This window comes from Calcarisporiella thermophila (genome assembly GCF_041956535.1).
Source record: "Calcarisporiella thermophila strain CBS 279.70 unplaced genomic scaffold VTP21scaffold_7, whole genome shotgun sequence".
NCBI classification, from domain to species: Eukaryota; Fungi; Calcarisporiellomycota; class Calcarisporiellomycetes; order Calcarisporiellales; family Calcarisporiellaceae; genus Calcarisporiella; species Calcarisporiella thermophila.
In genome coordinates this window covers 726,947-753,402 of record NW_027192197.1, presented here as the reverse complement: position 1 = coordinate 753,402, position 26,456 = coordinate 726,947, and the positions used below count along the sequence as shown (strand labels likewise).

At 45.5% G+C, this 26,456-nt stretch overlaps 14 protein-coding genes across 14 annotated transcripts; 7 read left to right on the top strand and 7 right to left on the bottom strand.

Annotated features, from left to right (window-relative positions):
- Window positions 1-481: 481 nt before the first annotated feature.
- On the top strand, window positions 482-1,718 carry VTP21DRAFT_10596 (uncharacterized protein; the record flags this gene model as incomplete). The annotated part of the gene is made up of 5 exons (XM_069389949.1): window positions 482-553; window positions 612-701; window positions 782-1,470; window positions 1,529-1,614; window positions 1,687-1,718. The coding sequence occupies 5 exons, from the start codon at window positions 482-484 to the stop codon at window positions 1,716-1,718; spliced, it is 969 nt and encodes a 322-aa protein (XP_069253219.1).
- Window positions 1,719-2,420: 702 nt separating this feature from the next.
- On the bottom strand, window positions 2,421-3,847 carry VTP21DRAFT_10595 (uncharacterized protein; the record flags this gene model as incomplete). Its single annotated transcript, XM_069389948.1, has 2 exons — window positions 2,421-2,846; window positions 2,939-3,847. 2 exons carry the CDS (start codon window positions 3,845-3,847, stop codon window positions 2,421-2,423), a joined length of 1,335 nt encoding a protein of 444 aa, XP_069253218.1.
- Window positions 3,848-4,317: 470 nt separating this feature from the next.
- On the bottom strand, window positions 4,318-5,275 carry VTP21DRAFT_10594 (uncharacterized protein; the record flags this gene model as incomplete). Its single annotated transcript, XM_069389947.1, has 2 exons — window positions 4,318-4,943; window positions 5,020-5,275. The coding sequence occupies 2 exons, from the start codon at window positions 5,273-5,275 to the stop codon at window positions 4,318-4,320; spliced, it is 882 nt and encodes a 293-aa protein (XP_069253217.1).
- Window positions 5,276-6,431: 1,156 nt separating this feature from the next.
- Window positions 6,432-9,903, top strand: VTP21DRAFT_10593 (uncharacterized protein; the record flags this gene model as incomplete). Its single annotated transcript, XM_069389946.1, has 7 exons — window positions 6,432-6,662; window positions 6,780-6,957; window positions 7,027-7,097; window positions 7,178-7,372; window positions 7,465-7,771; window positions 7,852-8,916; window positions 8,993-9,903. 7 exons carry the CDS (start codon window positions 6,432-6,434, stop codon window positions 9,901-9,903), a joined length of 2,958 nt encoding a protein of 985 aa, XP_069253216.1.
- A 140-nt stretch (window positions 9,904-10,043) lies between these two features.
- On the top strand, window positions 10,044-11,151 carry VTP21DRAFT_10592 (uncharacterized protein; the record flags this gene model as incomplete). Its single annotated transcript, XM_069389945.1, has 6 exons — window positions 10,044-10,103; window positions 10,168-10,286; window positions 10,347-10,470; window positions 10,536-10,581; window positions 10,637-10,921; window positions 10,994-11,151. 6 exons carry the CDS (start codon window positions 10,044-10,046, stop codon window positions 11,149-11,151), a joined length of 792 nt encoding a protein of 263 aa, XP_069253215.1.
- Window positions 11,152-11,406: 255 nt separating this feature from the next.
- On the top strand, window positions 11,407-12,803 carry VTP21DRAFT_10591 (uncharacterized protein; the record flags this gene model as incomplete). Its single annotated transcript, XM_069389944.1, has 5 exons — window positions 11,407-11,622; window positions 11,685-11,954; window positions 12,019-12,232; window positions 12,291-12,375; window positions 12,440-12,803. The coding sequence occupies 5 exons, from the start codon at window positions 11,407-11,409 to the stop codon at window positions 12,801-12,803; spliced, it is 1,149 nt and encodes a 382-aa protein (XP_069253214.1).
- A 240-nt stretch (window positions 12,804-13,043) lies between these two features.
- On the bottom strand, window positions 13,044-13,424 carry VTP21DRAFT_10590 (uncharacterized protein; the record flags this gene model as incomplete). The annotated part of the gene is made up of 2 exons (XM_069389943.1): window positions 13,044-13,117; window positions 13,187-13,424. 2 exons carry the CDS (start codon window positions 13,422-13,424, stop codon window positions 13,044-13,046), a joined length of 312 nt encoding a protein of 103 aa, XP_069253213.1.
- Window positions 13,425-14,200: 776 nt separating this feature from the next.
- VTP21DRAFT_10589 (uncharacterized protein) lies at window positions 14,201-14,862 on the bottom strand (the record flags this gene model as incomplete). The annotated part of the gene is made up of 2 exons (XM_069389941.1): window positions 14,201-14,346; window positions 14,403-14,862. 2 exons carry the CDS (start codon window positions 14,860-14,862, stop codon window positions 14,201-14,203), a joined length of 606 nt encoding a protein of 201 aa, XP_069253212.1.
- Window positions 14,863-15,670: 808 nt separating this feature from the next.
- On the bottom strand, window positions 15,671-16,860 carry VTP21DRAFT_10588 (uncharacterized protein; the record flags this gene model as incomplete). Its single annotated transcript, XM_069389940.1, has 7 exons — window positions 15,671-15,768; window positions 15,830-15,908; window positions 15,976-16,130; window positions 16,200-16,335; window positions 16,395-16,434; window positions 16,496-16,703; window positions 16,761-16,860. The coding sequence occupies 7 exons, from the start codon at window positions 16,858-16,860 to the stop codon at window positions 15,671-15,673; spliced, it is 816 nt and encodes a 271-aa protein (XP_069253211.1).
- Window positions 16,861-17,050: 190 nt separating this feature from the next.
- Window positions 17,051-18,927, bottom strand: VTP21DRAFT_10587 (uncharacterized protein; the record flags this gene model as incomplete). Its single annotated transcript, XM_069389939.1, has 8 exons — window positions 17,051-17,211; window positions 17,312-17,371; window positions 17,440-17,467; window positions 17,529-17,648; window positions 17,706-18,313; window positions 18,373-18,493; window positions 18,561-18,623; window positions 18,703-18,927. The coding sequence occupies 8 exons, from the start codon at window positions 18,925-18,927 to the stop codon at window positions 17,051-17,053; spliced, it is 1,386 nt and encodes a 461-aa protein (XP_069253210.1).
- A 234-nt stretch (window positions 18,928-19,161) lies between these two features.
- Window positions 19,162-21,358, top strand: VTP21DRAFT_10586 (uncharacterized protein; the record flags this gene model as incomplete). Its single annotated transcript, XM_069389938.1, has 7 exons — window positions 19,162-19,359; window positions 19,438-19,617; window positions 19,682-19,769; window positions 19,838-20,401; window positions 20,461-20,829; window positions 20,897-21,159; window positions 21,230-21,358. 7 exons carry the CDS (start codon window positions 19,162-19,164, stop codon window positions 21,356-21,358), a joined length of 1,791 nt encoding a protein of 596 aa, XP_069253209.1.
- Window positions 21,359-22,241: 883 nt separating this feature from the next.
- Window positions 22,242-24,451, top strand: VTP21DRAFT_10585 (uncharacterized protein; the record flags this gene model as incomplete). Its single annotated transcript, XM_069389937.1, has 7 exons — window positions 22,242-22,588; window positions 22,649-22,725; window positions 22,803-23,006; window positions 23,081-23,375; window positions 23,444-23,816; window positions 23,899-24,138; window positions 24,197-24,451. The coding sequence occupies 7 exons, from the start codon at window positions 22,242-22,244 to the stop codon at window positions 24,449-24,451; spliced, it is 1,791 nt and encodes a 596-aa protein (XP_069253208.1).
- A 117-nt stretch (window positions 24,452-24,568) lies between these two features.
- Window positions 24,569-25,047, bottom strand: VTP21DRAFT_10584 (uncharacterized protein; the record flags this gene model as incomplete). Its single annotated transcript, XM_069389936.1, has 2 exons — window positions 24,569-24,658; window positions 24,733-25,047. 2 exons carry the CDS (start codon window positions 25,045-25,047, stop codon window positions 24,569-24,571), a joined length of 405 nt encoding a protein of 134 aa, XP_069253207.1.
- A 1,003-nt stretch (window positions 25,048-26,050) lies between these two features.
- VTP21DRAFT_10583 (uncharacterized protein) lies at window positions 26,051-26,371 on the top strand (the record flags this gene model as incomplete). Its single annotated transcript, XM_069389935.1, has 1 exon — window positions 26,051-26,371. One exon carries the CDS (start codon window positions 26,051-26,053, stop codon window positions 26,369-26,371), a length of 321 nt encoding a protein of 106 aa, XP_069253206.1.
- Between the last annotated feature and the right edge of the window lie 85 nt (window positions 26,372-26,456).

Below are 26,456 nucleotides of genomic sequence, written 5' to 3'. Positions count from 1 at the left end.
ATGGTCTCTGTGGCTGCCAAGCCAGCAACGCAGGAAACTTCTAGAAGGGTGAGTGCGAAGAAAGACGCGTCAGGGCCCCAACTCGAGTATGCACGAGGAGGCTAAATATAGGCTGGCTCTGGTGTGCCAAGTCGTCATTGAAAAGAAGACATTGGCGCTCGCATTACGTAGTCACGGAGTCCGATCGAGCAGCCAGTCAATTTCAAAGCAGCAGGCAGAGTTCCACCGGGATTCATAATGCGATGGGTGCCTGAGAGCGGTGGCAAATGGAGTGCTACTTCGGCTTGTCCTATTTTCCCATCTACTTGCATTTGAAAAAAGCAGCGCGCGATGCGGGAGATAAAATCGCAGGCGCCGAGGGGGGATTTAATAAAGCTCCTGCAAGTCGCAATTTTTCTTTTTTAGTCTCTCTTCTTTCTCACGAGAACTTTGCTCTTTTTTCTTCCTTCATAATTCTTCCTCTCTGAATTAATCACCCACCATGGCCTCCGGACTCCTTGAAGTGCGAGTGAATGCTGCGCGCAACCTGAAGAACCAGAGTATGATTGGAAAGGTGAGAAGGGCCTTCCCATCATTCTTCCTACATTGACTCATTTCCGCGCCCCTCTCAGATGGATCCCTATGTTATTCTCGGCTTCGACTTGCAGGGCAAAGAGGTCGCTCACACATTTACCGCCAAAAACGGCGGCCAAAATCCTCAGGTACTATTTCTACTCGATTTGCTGTTCCCCCTAAAATATTGGAGTCTGATAAGATATCAATGGATATCCGTGGGCTATAGTTCGGGCAAGCCTTCAACTTCCAGCCCTTCGGTAGCCAGGAACTCTTCGTCGAGCTATATGACGAAAAAGTCGGGATGGACGAGCTGATTGGTTTTGCCGCCATTCCCTTGAACCAGGTCCAAGGCGGAGCATTGAATGCATGGTTCGAAATATTCGGCGTCAAGGGCGAAACGACCGGAGAGGTCAATCTCGTCTTGATCCCCGGGGGACAAGCCCAGCAAGTGGGCGGAGAGCCCGGACGAGGTTACTCGGTCATCAATCCGGAGCATCAAAAGCGCATGAAAAATTGGGAGAACCAGCGGCATGCTGCCCAAGCTGGCATTGGCGGGTTGGGTGCGGCGCTTGCCATTGGAGGAGGTCTACTCGCAGGAAAACTGATCACCGACCATAATAAGAAGGAGGAGGAGATCAAGCGCCAGGAGGAGCAGGCGGCCCAACAGCAACAGGAACAGCAGCAGCTGGTTGAGCAGGAACGTCAAAGGTTCGAGGAGGAGAAGCGGAAACTGGAAGAAGAGAGACGACAGTGGGAGCAGAACAAAGCGCAGTTCCAGCAGCAACAAGGGGGAGGAGGGCCTGCTTTTGTTGTTGAAAAGGAGGAACCTGCCTTTGTGACGGAGGGTGGCGGTCAATATCAAGCGCAACCGGCGGGCCATGGCGCTTCTGGTCGCGAATGGGATCCCGTTGGAACGTGAGTCTTTGTGCCCTTTACATTATCCATAGCTTTCCTAATCTCCCGGCGCATCTAGCTATGCTCCTGGTGATCGTGTCGTGTATCATGGCCGCACTTACCTATGTCTCCAGGGCCATACATCCAATCCGACCTGGGCACCTGGTAAGTTAACTTCGGCTGTGTACTGATATTGAGCCGCATTGAACTTTCCTTTTACTTCTTCTTTCTGATTAGGCGTCGCCCATTCGCTGTGGCAACCTCAATAAACCATGTCGTTCACGCTCTATCGGGGGAGAGATCAATGCTGAATATGCATTCAATACGGAAAAAATTGAAAAAATGTACTGCAATATGAAGATAAATAAAAGAGCTATGCATGTCCTTTTTTTTTGTACAAGAGTCATAGTCCATTCTGCTAGGGGATGATAACGGATAAACACGATCAGCTCATATATTGAGGACCTACTCGCGGAATCCTGGGTTGGTCCTTTCAAATCCGGGGTCGAAACGCACACGCACCATTGAATACCCGACTGATATTTGATAAGAATTACCTTGATTTTTGCTAGCAAGTCAAAGACACAAAATGGGATGAAATGAAATGAAAGGGAAGGATGAAAGGCGGAGAAAATGATGTCCCTAGCCGTACTGGATACATTTTGATTGGAAATAAAATATACAGATGAATGTTTCTATTGAAATTTCATGCCTCGAATCTTGTACCATACAGGATTAGGGTGCCATTCCAGAAGCCATTCGGGCTCTTATTAAAATGTCTCGATAAAGGAACAGGAAAGCTGGAGAAAACGAAACAAAAGCAAATCGCTAGCAATTTTACAAGATAAAGGAAAAAATAGGTAGCTCAGGGTTTATGCAACTTTGCGTATATATATATATATGAAATAGTTCTATAGAAGAGGACCAGGAAGGAGGTGGGATGGGGAGAGCGGTGCCGGCCCTACAGTGGTTTATCCACGCTCTTCGCCTCCTTTTCCTCCAACCTGAAAATACAAATCTCGGAACCCAGGAAGGACTTGCTCAAAATCATCGACGGTGGTTTCAGGCTCCCCCTCGCCTCCCATGAAATCCATGCAGGCGCGACCATCGTAAGAGATCCAGAACTCAGGCCGCAGCCGAGTATTTCTCCTCGACGTTAGATACCGCTTGACCCCTTGCCATGGGTGATCGCCGAGCACACGACGGTCGGTGATCTTCATAAGGTTTGCATGGATAAAAAGGGGCTTCCCGTCATCGCCGTGCTGCAGCATAGAGTGACCGCACCAGCGATCGCCAACCTTGACTCCGGCGGCCGCAACAAAATGAGGCATCATGTGGTAGGGTTGTTCGAGTGCCTTCCATGCAAATCGGAAGGTGTCCTTGTCCCCATTCAATAGCTAAGCATTTTTTTTATAGGCATGGGTTAAAGAAATCGATGGACATTTCCATGCTTGCTAAACTCAGACTTCACCAGGAATCCAATGCCTACCTGGAAATAGAACTCGTATTCATTCTGGAAATACCAGGCCAGCTGCAGTGGTTTCCACCCTCTCCGCTTGTTCACCACGATCTGGCCAGACTCTTGCTCCCACTCGTCTAAGCACCTCACCCCCAACACCCGCCAGATCGCATTTTCTTTGTGGGTCTTCCAATAATCCGGCCAGAACACCGCCCCCGTCTTCTTGTAGCCCTCGCTCGCAAACAAGGGGGTTGGATCTCGGACCGGAAGGTTGTCGGAGTCGAGATAGAGGACATCCTCGAATCGGCTGTTGATGATGGCGGCGGCTTTGATCTGGAAGTTCTTATCAGCGTCGTGACGACGCACCGCAGGATGGACATTCTCTGGGCTCCCTAGGTCGCGCAACTGCACATTGGCGGGAAGCGAGATGTCGGCGGGCGGCTTCTCGTCAGTCAAGTGCCATATCTCCACTGGCAGATGGCAACCCAGTTTTCTGAGCATGTGCACACTCACCAACGTCAACTCGAGCGTGTCCTTGTTGCCTGCCGTGAACACGACACCGCTGCCGCCAAACCTCTCTTCGGGATACGGGGAGACGCTCTGGGCAAATCTCTGCCATTGCTCACGTTGTTCCTCGACCAGAGGGGATGACAAATGACGCCAGAACTCGAGATGATTCTTCGAGTGATTGGGATCCGCATTGCGATCCGTGTCTGTGCAATAATCCTGTGGAGCTGGGGGAGAAGTGGGAGCGGGTAGGTCGCGGTGCTGTTCACGAAGTCGCTGCTCCAACTCCAGAATGATTCGCTCGCTGTCGCAGGCGCATTTGGGCGCCGTGTCCATTCGGAAGCAGAAGTATATTATCAGCGTGTAGAACACGAAAAGCGCAACAATAACGTTGGGTTTCAAAGGAAGATTGACCGCCATGCTCCTTCTCATTCAATAGCAGCTTCTCTCTAAAAAGCACGGCAAGAGCGGAGGAGAGGGAGGAGACATAGGATTCCCAAAATGCGTTCCACAGATTGCCCGTCAATCCTTGGCCGAAATCTCCAAGAAGAAATGAGGGGCCCAGCCCGCGCTTTGCATCATGATTCCTATCTCTTGCCTCATTGGCCAATCATCGGGGATGAAAATCACACGAACTTTATATGCTAAACGCAATCTTTGGCTTTCTGGCCTTAGTACAACAAACCAAAAAGAAGTGCTCAAAAGAGACAACCGGCATTAACATATTAACAGACTGTATACTTTTTTGTATCTTCTCATCACGAGAAAATAGACGGAGGCTTAATTTTGAATGTAGATGTAAAAAAAAAATGCAAAAGAATGAAAAGTATTTACACAACGGGAGAAGCCTCATGCTCCCAAAAGAAAAGTTATTGCAAGGGGAATCATCGCGAGAATCTGGTTTATATTCTCCAGAGCTTTTTTTCATCCTCCATGCTCAAGTCTCCAAACCGCAGCTCCGCCTGCACTGAGCTGTCAGAATTGGCCGACTCGGGGTCGGGCAAATTCAGCTGCTGCAGTATGGAGGGCTGGTGCAGCGCGTGCTTTTGTAGCGGCTCGCTCGAGATCAAGGCCCCATCGTTCCCCCATCCCAAATCCTTCAGCACCTGCGGATTATCCAGTCCAAGCAGGAGGCCTATTGATGAGGGGGACGAGGAGCTTTGGGAGCGCTCTGTTTCGGAGGCAGGCGAGAGGCTATGTCTCTCGCTTCGGTTCGAATAGTATTGCTGTTGCTCGTATTTTTGGATGGCGGCGTGGAGCTGCTCGTTCTCCCGCTTGAGCAATTCGTACGACTCGCGTAGTTTCTCCAGCTCGGTGGCCTTATCCTCGAGATCCTTGATGTATTGGATTTTGCGCTGGCGAAAGGCCCGCTGTGCAGCCCGATTTTGTGCGGCACGTCGGGTAAGCGCTGCTGCGCGCTTCGCCGACATAGGAGGTGGGGGTGGTACTGAAGGGTATAGCGGGGTTGGGGTCAGCATCGAAGCGGAGGTCAAAGAGGGGCTTGGGGCCGGAGCAATGGGTCTTGGGCCTAAAAAATCAGAGAGCATGATGACCTAATTAATACCGTGATAGGGGGTCGAAGAAGCTAGAGCGGAATGGCATACCAGACAAGGCCTTGCTAGGAAGTGGTAGTAGGGATGGCTCTTCTCCTGTTAATGTGGAGAAGCTGAATGGCTCATGGGTGTTGGGGGAGAAAAAGGGTGGGGTTGCCATGGAATGGGTGACTAATGAGGAGCGCACGGGGGCGCTACGTCGCCGGTGCCTTGCCTCTTTCTGGAACGGCATGGGGGGCAATGGGTCTACAGTCAGTGGGAATGAGAACTGCAATGTGCTAGCTTGTGTGGTTGTTGTTGTCTCCATTTCTTAATGTTGTCAATGGGGAGAAGGCCAATTCTCTAAGTTTTATTTTATCTCAAACGAAAATTCGGGAATTTCGGGTCCAGCATAATATATATGGGCAGAAGTCGGCTCGGCACCGCACCTTGGCGAAAGCAATGGGATTGGCACATTTATCCTTCATTTCAGCCCAAAATCGTATTTTTCGAGAAAAGACCATCACTGCGAACCAATCAGAGCACGGCAATGTTTGGGGATGTATCATTGGGGCGTGGTTAAGTGTTAACATTATGCTGAATGTCCATATAGAGCCTCAAACAGGGTCCGAGGCCGTCATAAATTATGAGATGGAACAGCGTTACCTAATTAATAATCCAAAATGTTAATGTCTAAAAATACCCTATATTGCATTTGGCGGTTCACCTTCCTCCCCCCTTGCTGCCAGGCTGGCACGTTGTTAATGTGAGGCGTATCTCCCACGGGCCATTTGCCACCTAACGCATGCCGCTTATTTGCTTTATTTTTTTTTTTTCAGCTGCTCTGCGGCTTCTTTTCGTACCCATCCAGCCGGGCCATCTCCCTTCCAGTCTCGCCTTCCGCACAATGCATGGCGGCCTGCCTTGGGACCTAATCGCCCGTTATCACCCGGTAACCTGCGAAGCGGTTAAGATTGCAAAGCTAAGCACCTAATAAATTTAAGTAATAAGCGTAAAATGAGGTTCCACCGAATATTCGCTGTGCGATGAGGAGAGCTCGCATTGAGTTCAACCAATCCCGGGAGGGGCAGCCGGCGGCACTCCCGAGAGCAAGAGGTCTGAAGCGTCTTCAAGCGCGAACCTATTAAAAGAACAAAACAGAGACGATACATGAGAGAGATAAGGTAGCGTCTGCAACACCATGTGAGGTTAATGCCCTCCCACGGAAGCCGGCTCTTTGTGGAAATAAGCACCGAGGAGTCGAGGGCGGATTGTGAGACACTGGGTCAGAGCGGCCCGATTGCTCAGTGCGAAGGAGTATTTGTTTTTTATTTGTCCAGGGCGACCAAGCTCCAATAAACATTCCAGTGTGGCGAGTTTTGTAACAGCTTTCGATTTCAGATTTCAGACCCGCGAGTTTCAATTCAGCGCGTGCCTTGGGAATCGATAGGGCACCTGCTTCCTATATCCTCCTAATTTTTAATATGGCGCCTAAACCATCCCAAGAAACCAACCAGGACCGCGAGCAAGATTACAACCATACCCTCCATCGCCTCAGCGCCCTCCAATGTGGCTGGGATTCGCTCCTTACAATAGAGAGCGTTCCCCTAGTTTCGCGTCTCCTCGACGAGCTTGAGCTCGCTGCAGAGCTGCGAGACACACTACGGGAGGAGAAGAAGGCGTCCGATCGCGCACGATGGCATGCAGAGAGTCAGGTGTGAACTCACTTCCCTGCTTTTTTTTTCCTTCGCTTGTTTTTTATTTCATTAATTAGTTTGATTTCACCATTGGTTTGATTGATTGATGTACGTTTAACTGTTTCCTGGTTATAGCTTGAGCCTTTGAGAAAAGAGATTCTATATTTGACGCAGGAGAACAATCAGCTACACGTCGACATAATTCACGCGGCTGATGAGAAGGATCGTGTTGAAATAGAAGAGCGGAAGAAGAGACGATTATTAGAAGAGCAGATAGAGGCTCTCAAGATGATAGGTTTTGCCCAAGGCCAAGGTAAATATAATCTAATGGCCCATCCTATCCTTCTGTTTACCAAAGCGAACCTTTTGCTTCTTCTTATAGGTGACGTTAAAGCCGATAGCTTACCACAGAAGAGTGAAGAACTCAAAAAAGTAGAAGAATTAGAAGAAGAGGTTGGAATGCTCACCTACAATTTAGTTACTCTTTTGATTGTGTTCCATGTTCATGGCCATTTTCTTTTACCCGTCTTTAGATTGAGCAACTGTCCAAGAAAGTCGAACATCGTGAGAATGAAATCACTCGACTGAACGCTGCGCTCGAAGAGCGGTGTGTCGAGAACATGGAGTATCTTAATAGTAAATCTTCCGCGGTGACCCGATCGACGCGTGTTGAACAGTTGGAGACTCTTGTGGAGTATTTGCAGGACAGAGTGATGGATTTGGAGGAAGTAAGTATCCGTCTAGCCCACAAAATCTTATGAGTATTATAGACTTGTGATGGCCGCCTATTGCTCACCGTGCATTTTTGTTAATTGATTAGAACGTTGGACGACTAAAGCGTGAAAAAGAGATGCTAGCCTCCACCTATGGCACAGACCGAGCACGACTCGTCGAGCAAGTGAACGCAGAGAGCAGGAAGAAGCTAGGCAAGAACTTGTGTGAGGTAGAGAAGTTGACACGTAGGTTCCAAAGTGCTTTGCTTGACAGAGCAAAAGACGGCGAGACAGACGACACTGAGGGCAACAGCAACCAACGTACGATGACCACAGAGGAGCTGGAAGAACATGTTGCGATGATTCAAAAATCCCTAGAGCGGACAAATGAGCAGATACGCGAGGACTTTGAACGTAAGTACATTCCCATCGACTTATGTGAATGACAACGAGGGCTAATCCGGACACTATGTTGGAATGCAATAATTATTCAGAATTAAAAGCGGAAAATAGCCGCTTGCGCCTGGCACTCGTGGAAGCACGCTCCGAGCTCGACCGTCCCCAGTCAATTTCGCCTCAAAACACTACATCACCACGTCCAGGGCAGTCTCCCACCTCGTCCCATGATGACAGCCGGCCGTCCCATGATTCCCAGCTTCAAGTTCTTGAAAGCCAACAGCGCCTCATTACTGACCAGCTTCGTATGCTTGGTGAGAAACTATCCCACATTGCGGGAACGCCCAAGGACTCTGTTCGTGATACGCTCCGACGGGAGACGACCGAGAAGGTGGAAGGGTTGGGCTCCTCACAACAGTACCGTGAACTGATCTCACTGCTGCGCCAATTCGAGTTTCATATCGATAATATTGAAGAAGAGATGCGCTCGATAGAGGTGGAAAGAGAAAATCTTAAGTTGCTGTACTCGCAAATGCACGAAGAGCTTATGGGGCTCTATAAGGACCGGACTCGATATGGCAACGGGAACAAAACGGAAGACAAAAAAGAGGAAGAAGAGACAAGGCAGGCCATAAGTAGACTAGAGAGAAGATGCGAAGAGCTGAATGAAGAGCTTAGATACCGTGAAGAGAGAATCCGCGGGTTGGAACGAAAGCAATATGGCAGTGAAAGCAACACAGATAAACGAGAGGAACAAGAGCTTGCCGGGCTTCTTGCACAAGTCACTGCCGACCGCGATAGCCTGAAGGCGTCCCTGCGCGAATCTGACGCCCAAGTAAACCACCTTCGAGCCCAGGTCACGTCCTATATTCGCGAGTGTGAGCGACTCGACACTGAACTCACCCGAGTCATGGCGGAGCGCGATCGACTTGCCTCCGAGCTGCGGATCTCAATGGACCGACATAAAGAATGTGAGCTTAGGGAACAAGATAAAGTGGAAGAGATTAGGAGGTTGAAGGAGACGGCTCGAAAGATGGAGCGAGAGTCGGGAGAGCAGCTTCGAGAACGACGCATCGCTCAGCTACAAAGGGCGCTGGATGACTGTGCACTTGAGATTGGGCGGGTTAAGGAAGAAAAGCAATTTTTTGAGCAACAGTGTAGAGGTTAGTTGGGGAGTGAGACGCTACGACCGATTCCATTTTTTAAAATATTTTCACTTCTTTTATCCCCTTAATATAGACTTAAAAAAGAGTCTCGCCAGCGCCGAGAAAGAACTTCAGCAAACCGAAGAGGAGCACATTCGTTTGCAAAGCGAGCTAAAAAATGCGCGTGACATGCTCTTTACCCTGGATGGCACGCGCAACGAACTCCAAATTCAGCTCCGCGATGTCAGTGTCGAAAATGAACGGCTCACTGCCACGCTTCGCGAGCTTGAGCGCGATAAACAGGATGCGTTGCATCAGATGCAGGTCGAGAGAAGCAGGAGCGACAGACTGGAGCGAGTCGTGGCGGATTTGAGGGCCCATGCCTTCCAAAACATGGTGACTCGAGAGCGCGTTCTGACGAGCCGGGCAGCGCTGGAAGAAAAGATGCAGGGTTTAACGCGCGACGGGGAAATGGCTATACGGGCGCTTAAAGAAGAGCTCCGAGAGGTGCAAGAAGAGGCAAGGCGCTTGCGGACTCGCGTCGAGAGCTTACAGCGTGATATGATGGTGAAGGACACTGAGCTCGCTGAATTACAGGTGGAGCGGCGAAAGTTAGTGGAGCGCATGAAGAGATACGAAGATCAATTTGAACGTGGGAGCCGCGTTGAATCGTTCGTGTCGCAATTCAAAGAGGAGGATGGTCGCAGGAAATTTGCGGGCCTTGGCGAAGGTCTGACATTAGACGGAAGAATTCTAGCAGAGCTGGAGGAAACGCGAAGAAAACTGCAGCGGTATGAGTCCAGGCTCGAGAGAATGGAGCCAGCTCTATTCAAATCGCGACTTCGCCAACAACCAGAGACGGATATAGCCTCCCCGCCCGAGTCGGAGAAGAGACAATGGGAGCGAAGGGAAAAGGAAGAGAAGCGCTTCATGGAAGGAATGGTGCAGGTGGACTGGGATTTGAAGGATATGGCGGTGCGAGAAAAGGGGACGAGAAGTGTCTAATAGTTTTTAATATTTTTTTTTTAATTTCAATTTCAGCATTTTGTATTGTAACCTTGTACATAGCCCCGTTAGTCAATTTATTTCAAGTCACGGTGTTCCTATCATTTTTACTCTAATATTCTACGTTCAATTTCTACATTATGGAACAGAATGAATTCACTAAACGTATATTCCGCAACGATTTAGGAGGACTTGATGCCGTGGGTACCTTACATTGTACGCTATTTTATTCGCGACCTTAACTAGTTGTCTTTTATTCATAAGTATTCGCGGCACAAGAAATATGTCACAGAATATCTTAATTTCTATGGCACTCGCTCAAAATCAAGATCACGCCTAGCAGAAGGAAAGACAGATGTAGACGTCTTGATTGAAAATCACAAGTAACTTGAATATCACTTTGCTCGCCTCCATTCTTTGACTTAACTTTTTGTTTCGAGCAGATTCTTGAGGGATCCCGAGGAAGATGCCAATCTCACCTGGGAGCAGCGCGTCGCTCAGAAGTATTACAATAAACTATTTAAAGAGTATGCCATCATAGAATTAAAGTACTACCGAGTGGGCAAGGTGGGTGTAGCTGCTTTTTTTAATCGCGCATGCATAAGACAAAACCTGGTCATTTTTATTGATAGATCGCCATGCGATGGCGGACACAGAAGGAAGTCATATCAGGCAAAGGTATGCATATTACAGTTATTTATCATACTTCTCTCTCTCCTCACGTATCTACTAGGCCAGTTCGTTTGTGCTTCAACTTCTTGTGAAGAGATCAACGGACTCAAGAGTTGGGAGGTGAATTTCGCATATCAAGAGCATGGCGAGCGCAAGAACGCACTGGTTAAGGTGCGACTTTGTGAAGCTTGCTCCAACAAACTCAATTATAAACGGCAGGCCAAGTTGGCACGACGGAAACGGCACCGGGATAAGAGGGAAGAAGAGGGATTGAGTGAACGAGAAAAGGAGAAAGGAAAGAGGCGGAGAAAAGGGGAAGAGGAAGAAGACGAAGTAGAAGGTGAAGGTAAGGATTATTTTATTCTATGGCAACTCTAAACGATTCTGATTGCCCGTTCGCATCGATTCTCTATAAAAGACAAACGAAAGTCAGAAGAAACTGCAGGCCAAGAGGAGGAGAAACAGAAAGAGGATGCCGACAATATCTGGACACGGACTACGGTGGTTGCTGAGAAAACTCGCGACGAGGAGTTTGATGAATATTTGGAGGGCATCTTTGATGACCTTCTAAGTTGATCCAAAGCGGGCGATGGCTCGGCTCTTATGAAATGCCGAGTAAAAAAATCGTCATCCAAAAACGTCATTGGATGCGGGGGATCTTCACGTCTTACATTTTTCATTTCTTTGCACTTAGAGCATAACAATAAAGTCTTTTAATATTCACACATTTCCCCCTTCCCCCCCCCCCTCTATCGCTGGCTCCTTTAATACCCTGAAGAATAAAGAGGGAAGACACAAACAACATAACATTATCGGTTGCAACGAGCAAAAATGTCCCAGCAAAAGGATGACGTTAATATTCTGCTCAGCGATGAGCGCCAGCAGCATCCCCCACAGAAACGATCCATGCACAGTTCCAATTCAACCCTTACGGCATCATTGCCGGTGTTTTCATATTGTGCTGCCTCTATACTTATGACGGTTACCAATAAGTATGTTGTGTCCGGATCTGAATTTAACATGAATTTCCTCTTATTAACCATACAGGTAAGCAAACAAACAAAAACAAGCAAGATAAATCTTTCCTATTTACTTTATTTTTGATTTAGTCTGTCGTCGCAGTAGGATTGCTGGAGATCTTTAAATTCTTTAAACTGATAAATTATCGATCATTCGATTCCGGTGAAGCAAAGAAATGGTTCCCGATAGCCATATTTCTCGTTGCCATGATCTATACGGGCAGCAAATCTTTGCAGTACTTGCGCATTCCCATTTACACGATTTTCAAGAATCTCACCATCATACTAATTGCGTATGGTGAGGTTTTGTGGTTCGGGGGCTCTGTGACGCGTCTAATGATGCTTTCATTCTTGCTTATGGTAATTGGAGCAAGCCCTGCTGGCTATGGATAGGGTTTAACTTTGTTTTATGGGCTCTGTTTAGGTCCTCTCCTCGGTCATCGCGGGCTGGTCCGATATCTCCGATTCCCTGGCAGCATTAGCCAGTTTAAATGTGGATCCAGATACCTACACACTTGGCTCCACCTTTGTAGGGTACACTTGGATGTTTGCAAACTGCTTTTCATCGGCTGCTTATGTCCTCTACATGCGCAAGCGTATAAAGCTGACCAACTTCAAAGATTTTGACACGGTGTTCTGTAATAAGTTATAGCCTTATTATCTCCAAGATATTCAGCTTAATCTTTCTTCTTGTAGACAATAATCTGTTGAGTATCCCACTGCTCTTTGTACTGACACTCATATTTGAGGACTGGTCTACGGAAAATATTTCTCATAACTTGTAAGCAGATATGTCCTTTTTCCGTTTAGTACATCCATTAATCCGTATATGAATGCCATGGTAGCCCCAGTGAGACAAGAGACTGGTTACTGACTGCCATGATCTTCTCTGGCATTTCAGCCTTCGGAATCAGCTACACTAGTGCGTGGTGTGTTCGGGTAACCTCATCCACCACCTACAGTATGGTGGGCGCGCTGAATAAACTGCCTGTAGCAGCCAGCGGCATGATCTTTTTCGGAGATCCCATCACATTTGGGAGTGTTACGGCGGTTATTGTAGGATTTGCAGCAGGGATTGTCTACACAATCTCGAAGCAACAGCAATCCAATTTGAAGTCATCCGCTAGATCCATTCCACTCTCCGTGTCGAGCCAATCGGTGGCAGATGGAAATCGGATGGACAATATCAAGGTGTCTAATGTGTCATAAACCGTACGAGCCCTTATATTAGATCTCTTTTACCCCTATATTTAGCTTTATTATTTTATTAGACAATCGTCTTTTTTTTTATGTCTTCCTGACTGTTTTAACGGTCGAAAGGGGTTGAGGATGGTTGGAGTCATGCTTGTGATTGTATAGCCATATATAAGAAACGAATTCATTCTTCGATTTATTTCCCAAAAAGCTCTCAGATGATTGATGTACAGTTGGGAGAGTGCTAAGTTCTGTCTATTTTTTACCTTGTTCTGTTTGATGTTGTTGTCGTTCCCGCGATCCTTGTGGATCTTCAGTTCGTGATTCGGCTTCGAGTTTAGAAAATAAACAACCGCATTAGAATGAGGTCAATTTCGGAAAACAGGACGCAAACTTACAAGCTGCTGCAGCCTGGGAATCAACGGGTGTTGGTCCGTCTTCGGGTTGGATTTCCTCGCGGGCCTCGACTTCTTTTTCACCCTCTGCGATGCCTTTCCTTTTACGTTTCTGGTAATCCTTCTCCCACTTTTCCTCGAGCTCAGGGGCGCCACCGACCACAATGGTGCGCTTACATACAATGGAGGGAATCGGAAGGCGAGAGGCGAGACCTCTACGAAGTAAGTTATATGAATTCATATTTGTCAATGGAATGGATTTGAATTAGGTCGACTGGAATAAAGAGGAGCAAAGGCAAAAGGGCGTTTACCTCGATTTTAGCCTAATATAAAAATGCTTTTGCCACCAGCATCTGAAATCTTGAGTAGACACTTCATTTAACCCAGTCCCCTTGATCCGATCTCGGTAAATTGAGGCACCCCGAATTGGGTCCTATCAGTCGACTTATAGTGGCCTTTCCTTAGGTTGAGTTGATGGGAAAAAATCCCAATTTACTCCATACAGAGAAAACGAGGTGTGATAGAAACGTCAATGAGCCGAATAACCTACTCGAGGATGTACTTCAAAGGTAGGTTTAATCGTATATTCATACGGATAGACCTCAAATAGAGCATTGTAGTTACTAATGGAACACGGTCAAAATGTAAGAATACCCACTACGAAGTATCACGCTCCCATGTAGATAGCGATTAAGCCTTTCCAAAATCTTAACGATGTTATAAAGCTAATCGCCCACTGAGGGAATGGTTTCTATTTAGCCCTAGATTTAGAAAGAGTTTATGCTGCCTTTTTACTTTATTTTATTTTATTTTTTGTTAAGAGCGCCATGTTTTCATATGTGTGAATATTCCACAGGAAAATGAGTTGGCTCTAATCGTTTAATTGGATTTCATATTATAATTATGAGCTGCAAAAAAAAAAAGAATATTCACATACAACGATGCATTCTCCCAGTAAAAAGAAAGCTACTTACAATCAGATAGAAGAGAGAGAGGGGGAAAAATGGAAAGAGAAAATTATTCATCCTTGCTGCCCAGCAGCTCCTTCGCCTCCTTCAAGCCCTTTTGCAGCTCATCGCTCTTGGGGTCAACCTGAAGACCAATTTCGAATGCCTGAATTGCCTCTTGATAGCGTTTCAAGCCAAGTAATGCTTTTCCTTTCCCTGTAAGGTCATTAGCGATGCTTTCCTTCCAATTGTGAACAACCAATACTACTTACGGAAATGAGCTTTTGAATACGGAGGCTTGGCGCGGATAGCAATTTCAGCATCGACGTAAGCCTTGACAAAATCGCCCATGGCCAAATAGGCCGCGGCTCTATTTCCAAGCAACACGCTCAGCTCCTCCCTAACGAACATGTGCGGTTCCCAAAGGGGTCGAGCATAGCTCATGTCGATAGCAAGAGTGTAGAGCCGCACTGCTTCCTCATGTTGCCCCGCTCTATATTTCTGATTGCCCTCATCCTTTAATTTTGTAATCTGCGTCCCAAGTACCGGATGGACACTGTTGGGGGGTGGAACCTGGCCGTTCGTTTGTTTGAGAGCGCGATAGAGGGAGTTTTGAGCGGTATAATCGGCGTTGCACTCGGAGCAAACCTCGCGCTTGTGCTGAGAGCACTTTACCAGCTCTTCATCAATGCAAAGAGGAACCAGCTGAACTTCGTCTTGAATAGATGGCATGCTTGTATGCCCGGTTTGGATGGAAATTGATTAATAGGAAATGGAGGAAAAGGGCAAGGGGGGATTATAATGATTTTACAGTTCACGCTCAAAATACTATTGTGAAATCTTTGTCACTCTCCAATAATACTTCGCCAGCTCGATGCGCCGCAGCAATTAGTACTCACTTAAAGTCAGTAGTTTAAAATTAAAAGCACTCCGCTATCATGTTCTGTTAAATTTGGAGTATGCACCGACTCCTTTTTCAATGCAAATTCCTCCAGCTTCTACCTAATATTATAGAGTCGCTGAAGTTTAGTAAAAAAATAAAGCTATAAATGCAATCTGCTTCATAGTAGAGTGAAAAACTTTGGTCGCGTTTGTAGTGTCATTCCAAAGTGATAACAATATAATTTGCTTGTTTATTAATGAAATGTTTTCGTAATACTAAAAATATATCCGCATACTTGAGCTATATATATCCCAAGTACAACATCTGTTATAGGGTCTACCATGGCGCATCACTTATGTCAAGCATCTGTCATCACCCTTACAAAATCTTTCTGTATTCCTTGCATGTATGGCAATAGCTGCTCGTCGCTCAATTGAAGAATATTTTGGCGTGTTAATTGGATTAATTGATGAACAAGCTATGATAAAAAAAAAATAGATTCATGTCAGTATAAACCCTTCCCTTATATCGAATTAGTAAAGGTTAAACTTGGAGTAGTATTCTTCTTCGCCGTCGTATTCGCACAGTCTCCCTAGACTCGTGGACATTTTTGAATCGATATTTTAACTGATGAATGTGTTAAATATATATCCTTGTCTAGCTCGGCCTTAATATTAAGTCTACCTCTTGTGAAATTTCCCTTGCCCGCGTAAGAATCTCTTCAGGAAACCCCGCGATTTTGCAAAGTTTGATTCCTTCATGCAGCTCGTTTATCAAACCACTGCGAGGAAAAGAAGTAGTAATTCTGTAATTTACCGTAGTCAGCCGCTAGATTGGGCCCCTCACGGACTGTGTATGAATGCTGTAGGATATGCCGCGAATCTGGTGCGCCCACCTAAGTTTTAAAGTGGGCATTTTGAAATCTCGAGCTTCATTTAAAAAGTGTTATTTGAGATCGCTACGGTTGATTGCATATTCAAGTTGAGCACATTGGGATGGGAGGATAGAAGTGATATCATCTCTTGGAAATGCGTCACACAAAACACGAGTGGTTTCTTCTTCAGTAACTCGTCGCAAATCGCACAAGCGATTGCGATTCCATCATTAGTAGAAGTCCCTATATTCCACGTAGATAATTTAACTATACCAAGTCTTACAGCAGAAATACAGTTGACAGTTTACTAACCACGCCCCAATTCATCTATAATCACAAGGCTCTCTTCCGTCACGTTATGCATAATGTAGGCAGTTTCCCGCATCTCAACAGCAAATGAGGATGAATTCGTTTCTATATCGTCATCACTCCCAACGCGTGAAAATAACTGCATATTAGTAGAAAACTAATAAAACGCGGTAATTCCGAGGAGAGCAGTTAGCAAACCTGGTTGATAATGCGAAAGCTGGCATATTCAGCCGGCACACTATTGATAAGCAAGAAAAGTGAGGCTATTTTTAGTATAATTTGGATGCTCCTTCACATACAGTGATCCTATTTGTGACATTATACATATCAATGCTATCTGTCGTAAGTACGTGCTCTTCCCGCTCATATTAGGACCCGTGATAATCTGAAAATTGGATGCGCTGTTCGCAAAAATGTCGTTGGGCACGACTGGCTCACGAAAAAATGCCTCTAGTATTGGATGGCGTCCTTGCTTGACCAGGAGGGTGTCGGTGAACGTAGGTCGAACTGCATATAAAGGGAGAAAATTTAAGTTTAATAGAATAGTAACCGGTGCCGACATACCGTAGATATGCTGCATGTGAACGTGTGCAAATGAAATAAGCATATCGAGCATCGCAATTGCCTCAGAAGTTTTGTAGAGGACACCGATAGAAGAGCACATATTTAAAATCAAATCAGCAATAATCCTAATAAAATGAAAACGGTTATCGTACTGTAAGATCATAGAATTGGGGCGGTTACTTGTCTGATATCAAGTATATTTCAACAAAACAGTCGCTAATTCTGCTATTTTTCTTAATCTATTATGCTGGACGTGTATTTATGTGTTTTAAATCGATCCTTATTCCTACTCATACCAGATCCATGGTGGTAAATTCCAAGCTGCACCTCTTCTTTTTTACATTGATGAATATCTTGGGGAGCTCTCGGTTTTTTAAACTTTCGGTTGAGGTTGAGAGGAAAAATCCGCTGTTTGGATTAAAATTGACCTTGATCGGAAGCTTAAATTCATCTATCAAGTTTGAGCATATTCAAAATAGAGCATTTGTCAAGACGTGCTCGATTGGTATCTCTGCCAAACCATGCGTTTCCGGAAGAAAATGCTTATTCACCTGAATATCTATTTGCCATTTCATAAAGCTCATTCGTGTTATCCTTGTAGGTCTGGCGAGCTGATATAAAAATAGTGTTTTGAAAGCTTAAGGAAGCTCAAATGAGCAATTGGAATATATTTCCGTACCAATGTCAAGAAAACCATTGGCACCACTCTAGCAAACATGAATAAAAAAATTAATGCAATGTCTATTTTAATCAACCTGGTCTATGTACTTTAACCGCGTAGCATCTTTGATTTCGAATGTCTTTGGCATTTTTCTGGAAAGTCACCTCTTCATTAATTACTGCGCTTATTAGACGCTCAAACTCCTCAAGCCTATGATCGGACAAAATCTAACTGTAATGCTCAGCTTTTTTGTCAATAGATCCTTGCAGATTGCATTTAATTACTTGACAGATTGCCACCAGCATCGTTGATCGGCACCCAACAAATGCTCTACGCAGAGAATATATCATCTTCAGCATATGTTTCAACACGAGAATGCTATTCAAATTTTCTTCTGCATGTTTCAATGTGGGGTTTTTTGGTACACGGATGAGATGCGTTATAAGCCGATCCACATCGTGAAATCCTCTCAGACCATTTTGAGTCGCACGAAATCTCTGTTCAACGCACGCTAGTTCTTCAACTGCATCAAGTCGTGCATTAATGACAACCGTATCCACCAGAGGTTGCAGCAAATTAATTCGAAGCAGACGCGTGCCCATGGGAGTACGCGTTTGGTCAAGTACTCTCAGGAGAGAATGTTGACTCATTTTGGCATTCAGGTTGCTTATCAGCTCCAGGTTGCGCACAGTGGTGGTGTCTATTAGCATAGTGCCTTCGCAGCCTTGGAAATTGAACTTTAATGAGTGATTGGAGAAAACGATATCCTGCACTGACTCGACATATTGGATGGCGGCAGCAGTAGCGGCAAGGCAAAGGTATTTTGTGGAGATATCATGCTCAAGTGAAGAGAGGTTCTCTTTGAGGCTATAGACTCTAATGTATCGAAGGCCTAACTCCAATAGATCTCTATAAAGAAAGCCTTTGTACGCAGAACATAATTAACTGTACCAGTTGCATGGCTAAAATATTTGCGCGCAATCGGCTTTATTACTGCAAAGGGCATACTCTCCGTCATGATTTTGCACAATTTAGTCTTATCGGGCTCCCAAGAGATGACTGGAACGAGTATCTAGAGCATAATTATTAGTATATATGCGGTAAAAAGCCTTGAATAAACGACGATTAAAATTTCTTACTTCAAAAGGATCATACAGATTTAGCTTGTGGATTGTTTTTGTATATGTTTGCGAATCAGCAATCTATCGAGTAGTATCGAATATATCGCGCATACATCCAGAGATTAGTTAAGAAGCAGAGTTGAATTGCAAACCAACTTACTTGGGATAGGACTATCTCACTTGTGTTGATGTCGATGAAACACATGCCTACTTCGTTTTCCACTCCTCTGCTCTCGACCACTGCAGCAACAAAATCCTGAGTATATCTCGAGGTGGAAGTAGTCGGTCGTGAGGTAGAAGGTCGTGCAGAATAGGAAGCAGAGCGGAAATCTCGCTTGGAAGTGGATGGATGCGTGGAAGTTTCAAAATTTGGCTGCGAGGACATTTTCTAGCAAAAAAAAAAAAGCAGCTTGTAAAGAAAAGCATGGACAAAAGGCCGATTTAATGCGTAATGAAAAGTTGCGAATTTATTGCGGCCAGATTCACTATTAATTTCAGAATCGAGAGAATCTGATATTTGATTTCACAGGCTGAACAATGGCTGGACTTCCCCCAGTTTAAGCTCTTCGATCTCTAACTTTTTAGATCGCCTTAATTTCTTCAACAAAAACCATCGGCCATGCTCGATCTTTTTGCAGTCCTCACAAAAGGAGGACTCCTCCTCTGGTCCAAGTCGTTTGCGCCGATTCGCAGCAATCCGATCAACTCTCTTGTGAAAGATGTGCTCATCGAAGAGCGAGCGGGAACACATACTTACATTAAAGATGCCTACGCATTAAGATGGACGTTTGCAAATGAGCACGATCTTATTTTTGTGGTAAGGTTTTGCTTTAATTGAGTAGCCGATGGTAACGCCAGCTTAAAATTAATAATGGATCCTGTTTTCGATCTGCAGGTTGCCTATCAGAAAATTTTACAGCTGACCTATGTTGACAAGCTGCTCGAAACCGTAAAGCGTCTCTTTTGTGACAAGTACTCGGATCGTATTCAAGAAACCAACCAGCTACGTACATTTGATGATTTTGAAGAGATTTTTGAAACCATTCTTCAGAATCTCGAGGAAAAGGAGAGAATGGTATATCTATTTAATCACGTCCGAATTCTTACTGAAGCTAATAGTATCGTACGAATATTATTAGGAGAAGAAGGCCGCTCGCCCCCGCCGTTTTGAAGAAACCGAAAAGTACAAGAATACCCTTAAGGGGGTGAAAACTTCGACTCAAGAAGGTATATTTTGCTCCCTAAGAAGTTTGTAGGCACGATACTAACTAGTTATACTTTTATCGTTTTTTAAGATTCTGAACTTTCTAATAAGGCACTAGAGGACGAAATTGCCCAGAATATTAAGGAGCTGAAATCGAAACTGGGCCCTCGTGGGCGTGGTGGAAAGGGTGGCCGCAACACTCGGTCCACAAAAAATACGCCTGAAGAGCAAGAGTCAAAGAAAAAGAAGGAGGCGCGCCAGTGGGATGGCCAAATCACAAAAGAAAAGATGGCTTCTCTCGATTTCAGTAATGAAAATGAGTCGGACACGAGCGCACTTGCAGAGAAGTTTGTGGATCGAAGTGAGATGGGAGAGCGCACCGAAGATGGGACCTACCTTGTACAGGATTTGGGAGGCGACGAAGATACCGAAGATGAGGTTGAAGATGCAGGGAAAGGAAAGAAAGAGAGGGGGATGTTTGCATTCTTCAAGGGTATAACCGGGCAGAAGGTGCTCACCCAGCAGGATCTAAGCCCTGTGTTAGGGCAGATGAAGGAGCATCTAATCAACAAGAATGTGGCTGCGGAAATTGCACAGCATCTATGCGACTCGGTGGCAAAAAATCTTGTCGGCAAGAAGCTTGAGAGTTTTAAAAGTAAATAGTGCATACTTGTACAGTTCCATACAGTAGGTGCTAATTTCATATTCCGCTAGGTATATCTTCCCTGGTTAAGGAGACCATGGAGTCTTCCCTCAAACGCATCCTCACGCCGAAAACTTCCGTGGATCTTCTCCGCGATATTGCACAGGCACGCGCTGAATCCCGTCCCTACACCATCGTGTTCGTTGGGGTCAATGGGGTAGGTAAGAGTACGAACCTATCCAAGACCTGTTTCTGGTTGCTGCAAAACCAGCTCCGGGTATTAATTGCCGCTTGCGATACATTCCGATCCGGGGCGGTGGAGCAACTGCGGGTTCATGCGCGTAATCTGAAAATGTTAGAGCAGACGGCTGTGGTGGATCTCTATGAGCAGGGCTATGGAAAAGATGCCGCAGGCATTGCAAAAGATGCAATCAGTTATGGTAATCTGAATTTCCCCTCACCGACCCAATGTATACATGGAGAGTGTAACCTTTTTGCCTGCATTAGCTCGGGCGAAGAACTACGATGTGGTCTTGATCGATACCGCTGGGCGGATGCAAGATAATGAACCCCTGATGCGCGCGCTCGCAAAACTCGTCTCCGTCAATAATCCGGACAAAATCATTTTTGTGGGGGAGGCCCTCGTGGGCAACGAGGCAGTGGACCAACTAACCAAATTCAACCAAGCGCTATGCAACTTCTCGGGCCTGCAGAATCCTCGGAAAATTGACGGCATCATTCTAACCAAGTTCGACACAATAGATGATAAGGTAAGAAATCAATACAATCCGATGCCGATGAACTAAGGTGATTCCCATGCTAATCCTTTCTATATATTAGGTTGGAGCTGCATTATCCATGACCTATGCAACCGGCCAGCCCATCCTATTCGTGGGTACTGGCCAGACCTACACTGATTTGAAGAATATGAAAGTCAGTCACATCGTGCAGGCTCTCCTTCGACAATAGTTTTTTTTTTATATAATATTTATCCACTTTTAATTGTACTCTTTCTCTCTTCTTCTACTCCTTCTTCTTTTTCTTTTTCCTTTTCTATTAATCTTCCCACTATAGCAATATACAGATGGAGGCGGAGGAGGGGGCTTAGATAGACTCTGTTAATACCGTTTTGGTTATTATGTTCATTTCCCATTCATCGATGGTGGTCTTAATTATGGATTATTTGAATTTGACTCAAACCCCTGAAACCCTAAAACAGAAAGCGAAACCTTTGACAGATTGCATTATTGATCGAAATCGGATTAGTTTTGGAAATTAATGAAATCTGGCACACATATGCTGCCTGCGACCTTTTTTTCCGGTGTCCACATGTCAATATTCAGTCGCATGCGCACCTGTTGTGAGTATTCGAAGATACGGTGGGCATATTCAGTCTATTTTGTGGTATTTTTCGTGGCATTTCATGGAGAGATTTCGACCATGGAAAAACACGTTTATATTGGAGAGAAGATCTTGTACGGTAATAGTAGCGGCATGACAAATAAATTAATCAGCCTCAATACGGCAAGAATCAGGTTTTAACGCTTAATCGATCATTACCTTAATTACCCCTTTGGCCACCTCTATATATTCCAGGACCACCGAATCCGGCAACAAGAGCGGCAACTCTGTACTATTGTATAGTTTCATTTGCTCTTCCCATTTCGTCGACATTATCGACAACCATTCCTCGTTGGCGCTGCCCTCCAGACCATGTATTCCACCATTCTCATCTGCACATAGTTATTATACACAGCATAGATATTACCCCCTTGCTTTGTCTATAACACTGCACATATTCACCCCGCAATAGATAGATATCTATAGTACAGGAAGAAAACATAATACAACCATGAACGCTTTCTTAATTTTACTTATCCTTCCAAGCCTATTGTTTGTCTTCTCTCTGGCACAGAGCTCGTATACCTCTGAGGATATATATGCCACCAATGAATGGCCTACCGTCGCGAGTATACCTACCCAAATAGCTACCTCTGCTACCACGGAAACCAGAAGCTTTGTCCCTACCTCTTCGCCTGCAACTACGACCGAATATGTAGCACAGTCGACCAGCAACCCCGGCCCCATTAGGGAGAACAAGTTCCCAAATCCAGAATACATGAAACTGTTGGATTTTTCCTTGCTGTTCTACGAAGCACAGCGAAGTGGAAAACTTCCCTCAAACAATCGAGTACCCTGGTAGGCCTAAATCTGAGGTCAGAGATACCATCCGATCCATATTAACATTGCCCATTTTAGGCGGCATGATTCAGGGCTCGAGGATGGGCGGGACCAGAATGTGGACTTGGTCGGAGGCTACTACGATGCTGGCAATTGTACCTACCCACAATCTAATGGCTCCGCTTGCCCAATTTACTCTTACCGTGATTTTATTTCAACTCTGCCTCATTAGATATGAAATTCACGTTTCCGCTCGCCTTCGCTCTAACCCACATTGCTTGGGGTGCGCTTGAGTACTTCGAAGGCTACGTGCTCGCGAAGCAATCCGAGCACTTGAAAGATATGCTTAAATGGGGAACGGACTGGCTCATTAAAGCCCATCCGACTAATACAACGCTGTTTGTACAGGTCGGAACAGGAACTGTGGATAATAATTGTAAGAGCCGCGTGAATTTTTTATTTCGTGATGAGACGTGTATTGTTGCTTGACGGTGTCTACTTCATTCGCAGATTGGGGTCCGGACACTGATATCCCCAAACCCAGGCTCTCCTTCAAAATATCCATTGAAGCGAGAGGCACGGATGTCTCTGCGTCCACGGCGGCCGCCTTTGCTGCCAATTCGATCGTCTTTCGGCAGCTCTTTAACAATGAAGTGTACGCAGATACGCTTCTTTCACACGCCAAATCCCTGTATGCGTTTGCCGAGACATTGCCGTTTATGGCCTACTCCGACTCTGTTCCCGCCGCCGGAAACTTTTATTCTTCCTCGACTTCATACGGGGACGAGCTAGCCTGGGGAGCACTGTAACCCTTCACTACACTAGAAGTAGAGCCTCTGCCTAGGGGAATTCATTCAGTTCTGTTTTTGTTAGGTGGTTGTATCGAGCGACGAACGACATGGTTTATGCACAAAAAGCCAGTGCATACTTTGACCAATTTAAACTAGCAGGGCTGAATTTGCCGCTCGACTGGGCTGACCAGACCGGGGCTGTGTATGTTCTTGGCGCACAAATCGATCCCTCTAACCCCAGGTACAAAAAGGAGGCAGAGCGCTATTTGGACGCAAAAGCGAAACCGAATGGTGGGGGATGCGGGAGAACCAAGGGCGGACTGTTGTGGTGCGACGGTAGCTCGGACTCGAATTCTCTTCAGCCTCCTTTGAACACGGCTTGGCTGATGGTGCAATATGTCAACAAGGTTGATAGCAAGAAGAACGACAGCTACTATGGATTTGTAAAGAGTCAGGCAAGTGCCCATGGATGAGCTGTTCGTGCTTAACCATAAGTGTTCACTAACTTCTCGCCTTCTCATGGGTCGATCCAAATAGTGGGACTATGTGATGGGTAAAAACCCCATGAACACCCCCTACATTATCGGCGCGCACTCCAACAGTCCTAAAAATCCACACAGTGCGCTTGCTCACGGCTACGCCGGGTTTGCAATGATGAAAAATCCAGTAAAATACGTAGTCTACGGGGCGCTCGTCGGAGGGCCTGGCAAAGATGATTGGTTCAGCGATGATATTAGCAATTGGAAGACGAACGAGATCGCAATAGATTACAATGTGGTAACTAAAGAAATCCTCATGAAGCAGGGACCCATTTTGGCTAATACCAATTTTCAAGCCTCTACAAAATCTTCTAGCCTATATGGTTCAGACGACGTCGGAGCCACCCTATTACGCCAATCTGACCTCATCCCGGCCAGAAGGCGCCCCTGGAGGAGGGCCAAACTGGAAGCTCATCGCGATCGTTGTAGCATGCGTACTTATCGCCCTTATCGTGGCAATTTCAATTCTCTATTTGATGCTACGATCTCAGTGTCGTCGTCGCCCCCAACCCAAGAAGGAAAAGGCGGCCACCAAGGAGGGAAATGTTTGAAGGGGCTTTCTTTTGTAATTTTATTATTCTACTCGCTCTTCATTTATATTCACGCCTAATACTTAATGTTTCATGGCATTGCAAGCCAATATTTATTCAACATGAGCACGTGCTCACTTAACTGCCACGGTAGGTGGTATAAGAGTATGGACTCAATAAAAGTGGAATGTGGTAGTGCTCATTTGGTTTTTCTAGGTTAAATATAATCTAGGCAGGATTGTGAAAAAGGATTTAGAATGGACCTAAGCATTTTTTTTTCTTTTTTTCCATTCAGCCCTTACCTCCACGTAGGGATAAAAGCATTGGCCGCCTTTCTTCTCGAAATACCTGCCCGTCTCAAATTTCATTTTATACAACCCAGCCTCGAGCTGAATGCCAGGTTGAAGTAGGGTAGAACAGCGACCATCGTCGTCGGTCTCCCCAGTCGCAAGGGTTTGAAATGTGGAAGAGGCAGTAAGGCGATCAAGCTGTACTACAATGCCACGGCCAGGGATTCCGCTCGAAGAGTCAAGAACATGGCAGGTAATAGGACTGCGCTTAATGGCGGTATTGGCGGAGGACATGTGGGCAGCAATGAGAGCGAGACGATCGTGCATAAACGTTAGAGTTATTCCAGGTCAGAGTATGGCGGGGTAGTGAATAAATTGAGGAGAACTGCGCCTCATAAATTATTAAGAAATGGGGTACAGAGACTTGTAAGTTACAAGTTGTATCCCTCGTTCCAGCACTTAGTTTGTGACTGCTGTCCACTTGATCAGAAATTGAGTCTTCATTATTGAAAAGGTTCCTCCTACGTTAAGTACAAAGATTACATCGATTTCACGTACATGCTATTCACGACAACTACGATACACGCATATCGATTGCATGCCTATCGATCAAGCACCTATATCTCGTTAAGTCCATTGACATTAACCTCATGTAATATATGGAAATTAAATAAAAGTTTCCATTGATTGATCAAAAAAAAAAGTTGTATCCCTCGCTTTCGTCACTCTATGCTAACAGTCTACCAACAACCCGATTCTCTAGACTCCGCTAGAGAATCTCACTGCAAGACTAAATATTTTTGCTATTTAGAGTTTCTGTTTTCTTGAACTCTGCTTGAAATATCCCTTACATAGCAATGCTGAAACCCAAAGGAAAGTCCTAAAAACAATTCTTAAAAGGCACTTTAATTCATATCCCTTTGTCACAATTTTCAACTATTAGAAAATTATCATGTTGAAATATCATTCTAAAGCCAATCTTTACCGTGTATCGGATAATCCCGAGCCGCGGAGTATCTTGAGTCTCCATAGCCAACCATTAAACTTCAATTAGCGGGTTTTGCCGAAGTGCCCTCTTTCATACGGGAGAGCTTGACAACAAGATAAAGGATGCATGGGAGCATTGCGCGATAAACATCGCTCAAACCGCTAACTTTTCTAGGTTGAGGTAGCACGCGATCTTAGTGAGGTCAGGAGTGTCCATTCTCGTTATGTAGCAACGCATGTTTGCGTTGAGAACATTAAGCGAGAGCAAGAGAGAGAAAGAGAGGAATTCGCAGGAGTGCGGCTATCAAATGCGGTTGCTCCCCGCATACCACCACCACATGCTATGAGTGAAGTTTTATTCGCACAGCAAGAAGAGAAGGTCGACGAGCGCTATCCATTGACATTCTCCCCGATGCCGTTTCCGTTGCGAGGGCTAGTGTTCTCGAAATTCTCATTAGTAACTGGAAATCTTCCTTTTTCATTGAGAGCATCTAATGTAGGCGCGTTCCACTACATAGATGCTCCCGATACGTTCACGTCGAATCAAATCCACCCGCATTCAGAGCGGGCTTCCGCTCTTGGCAAGGAAATTTTTCTTGGTGTCGACTATGGAAGGTTCGATTGCGGTTCCGAGCACATCGCTCTCCCCAAATGGGATCATTAGTAACAGGCCAAATTTGGACTTGCCCTTTTTGTCGCATTTTTCTAAAGCAACACTCCTGTTTTATCCCATATTAAACCGAAATGAG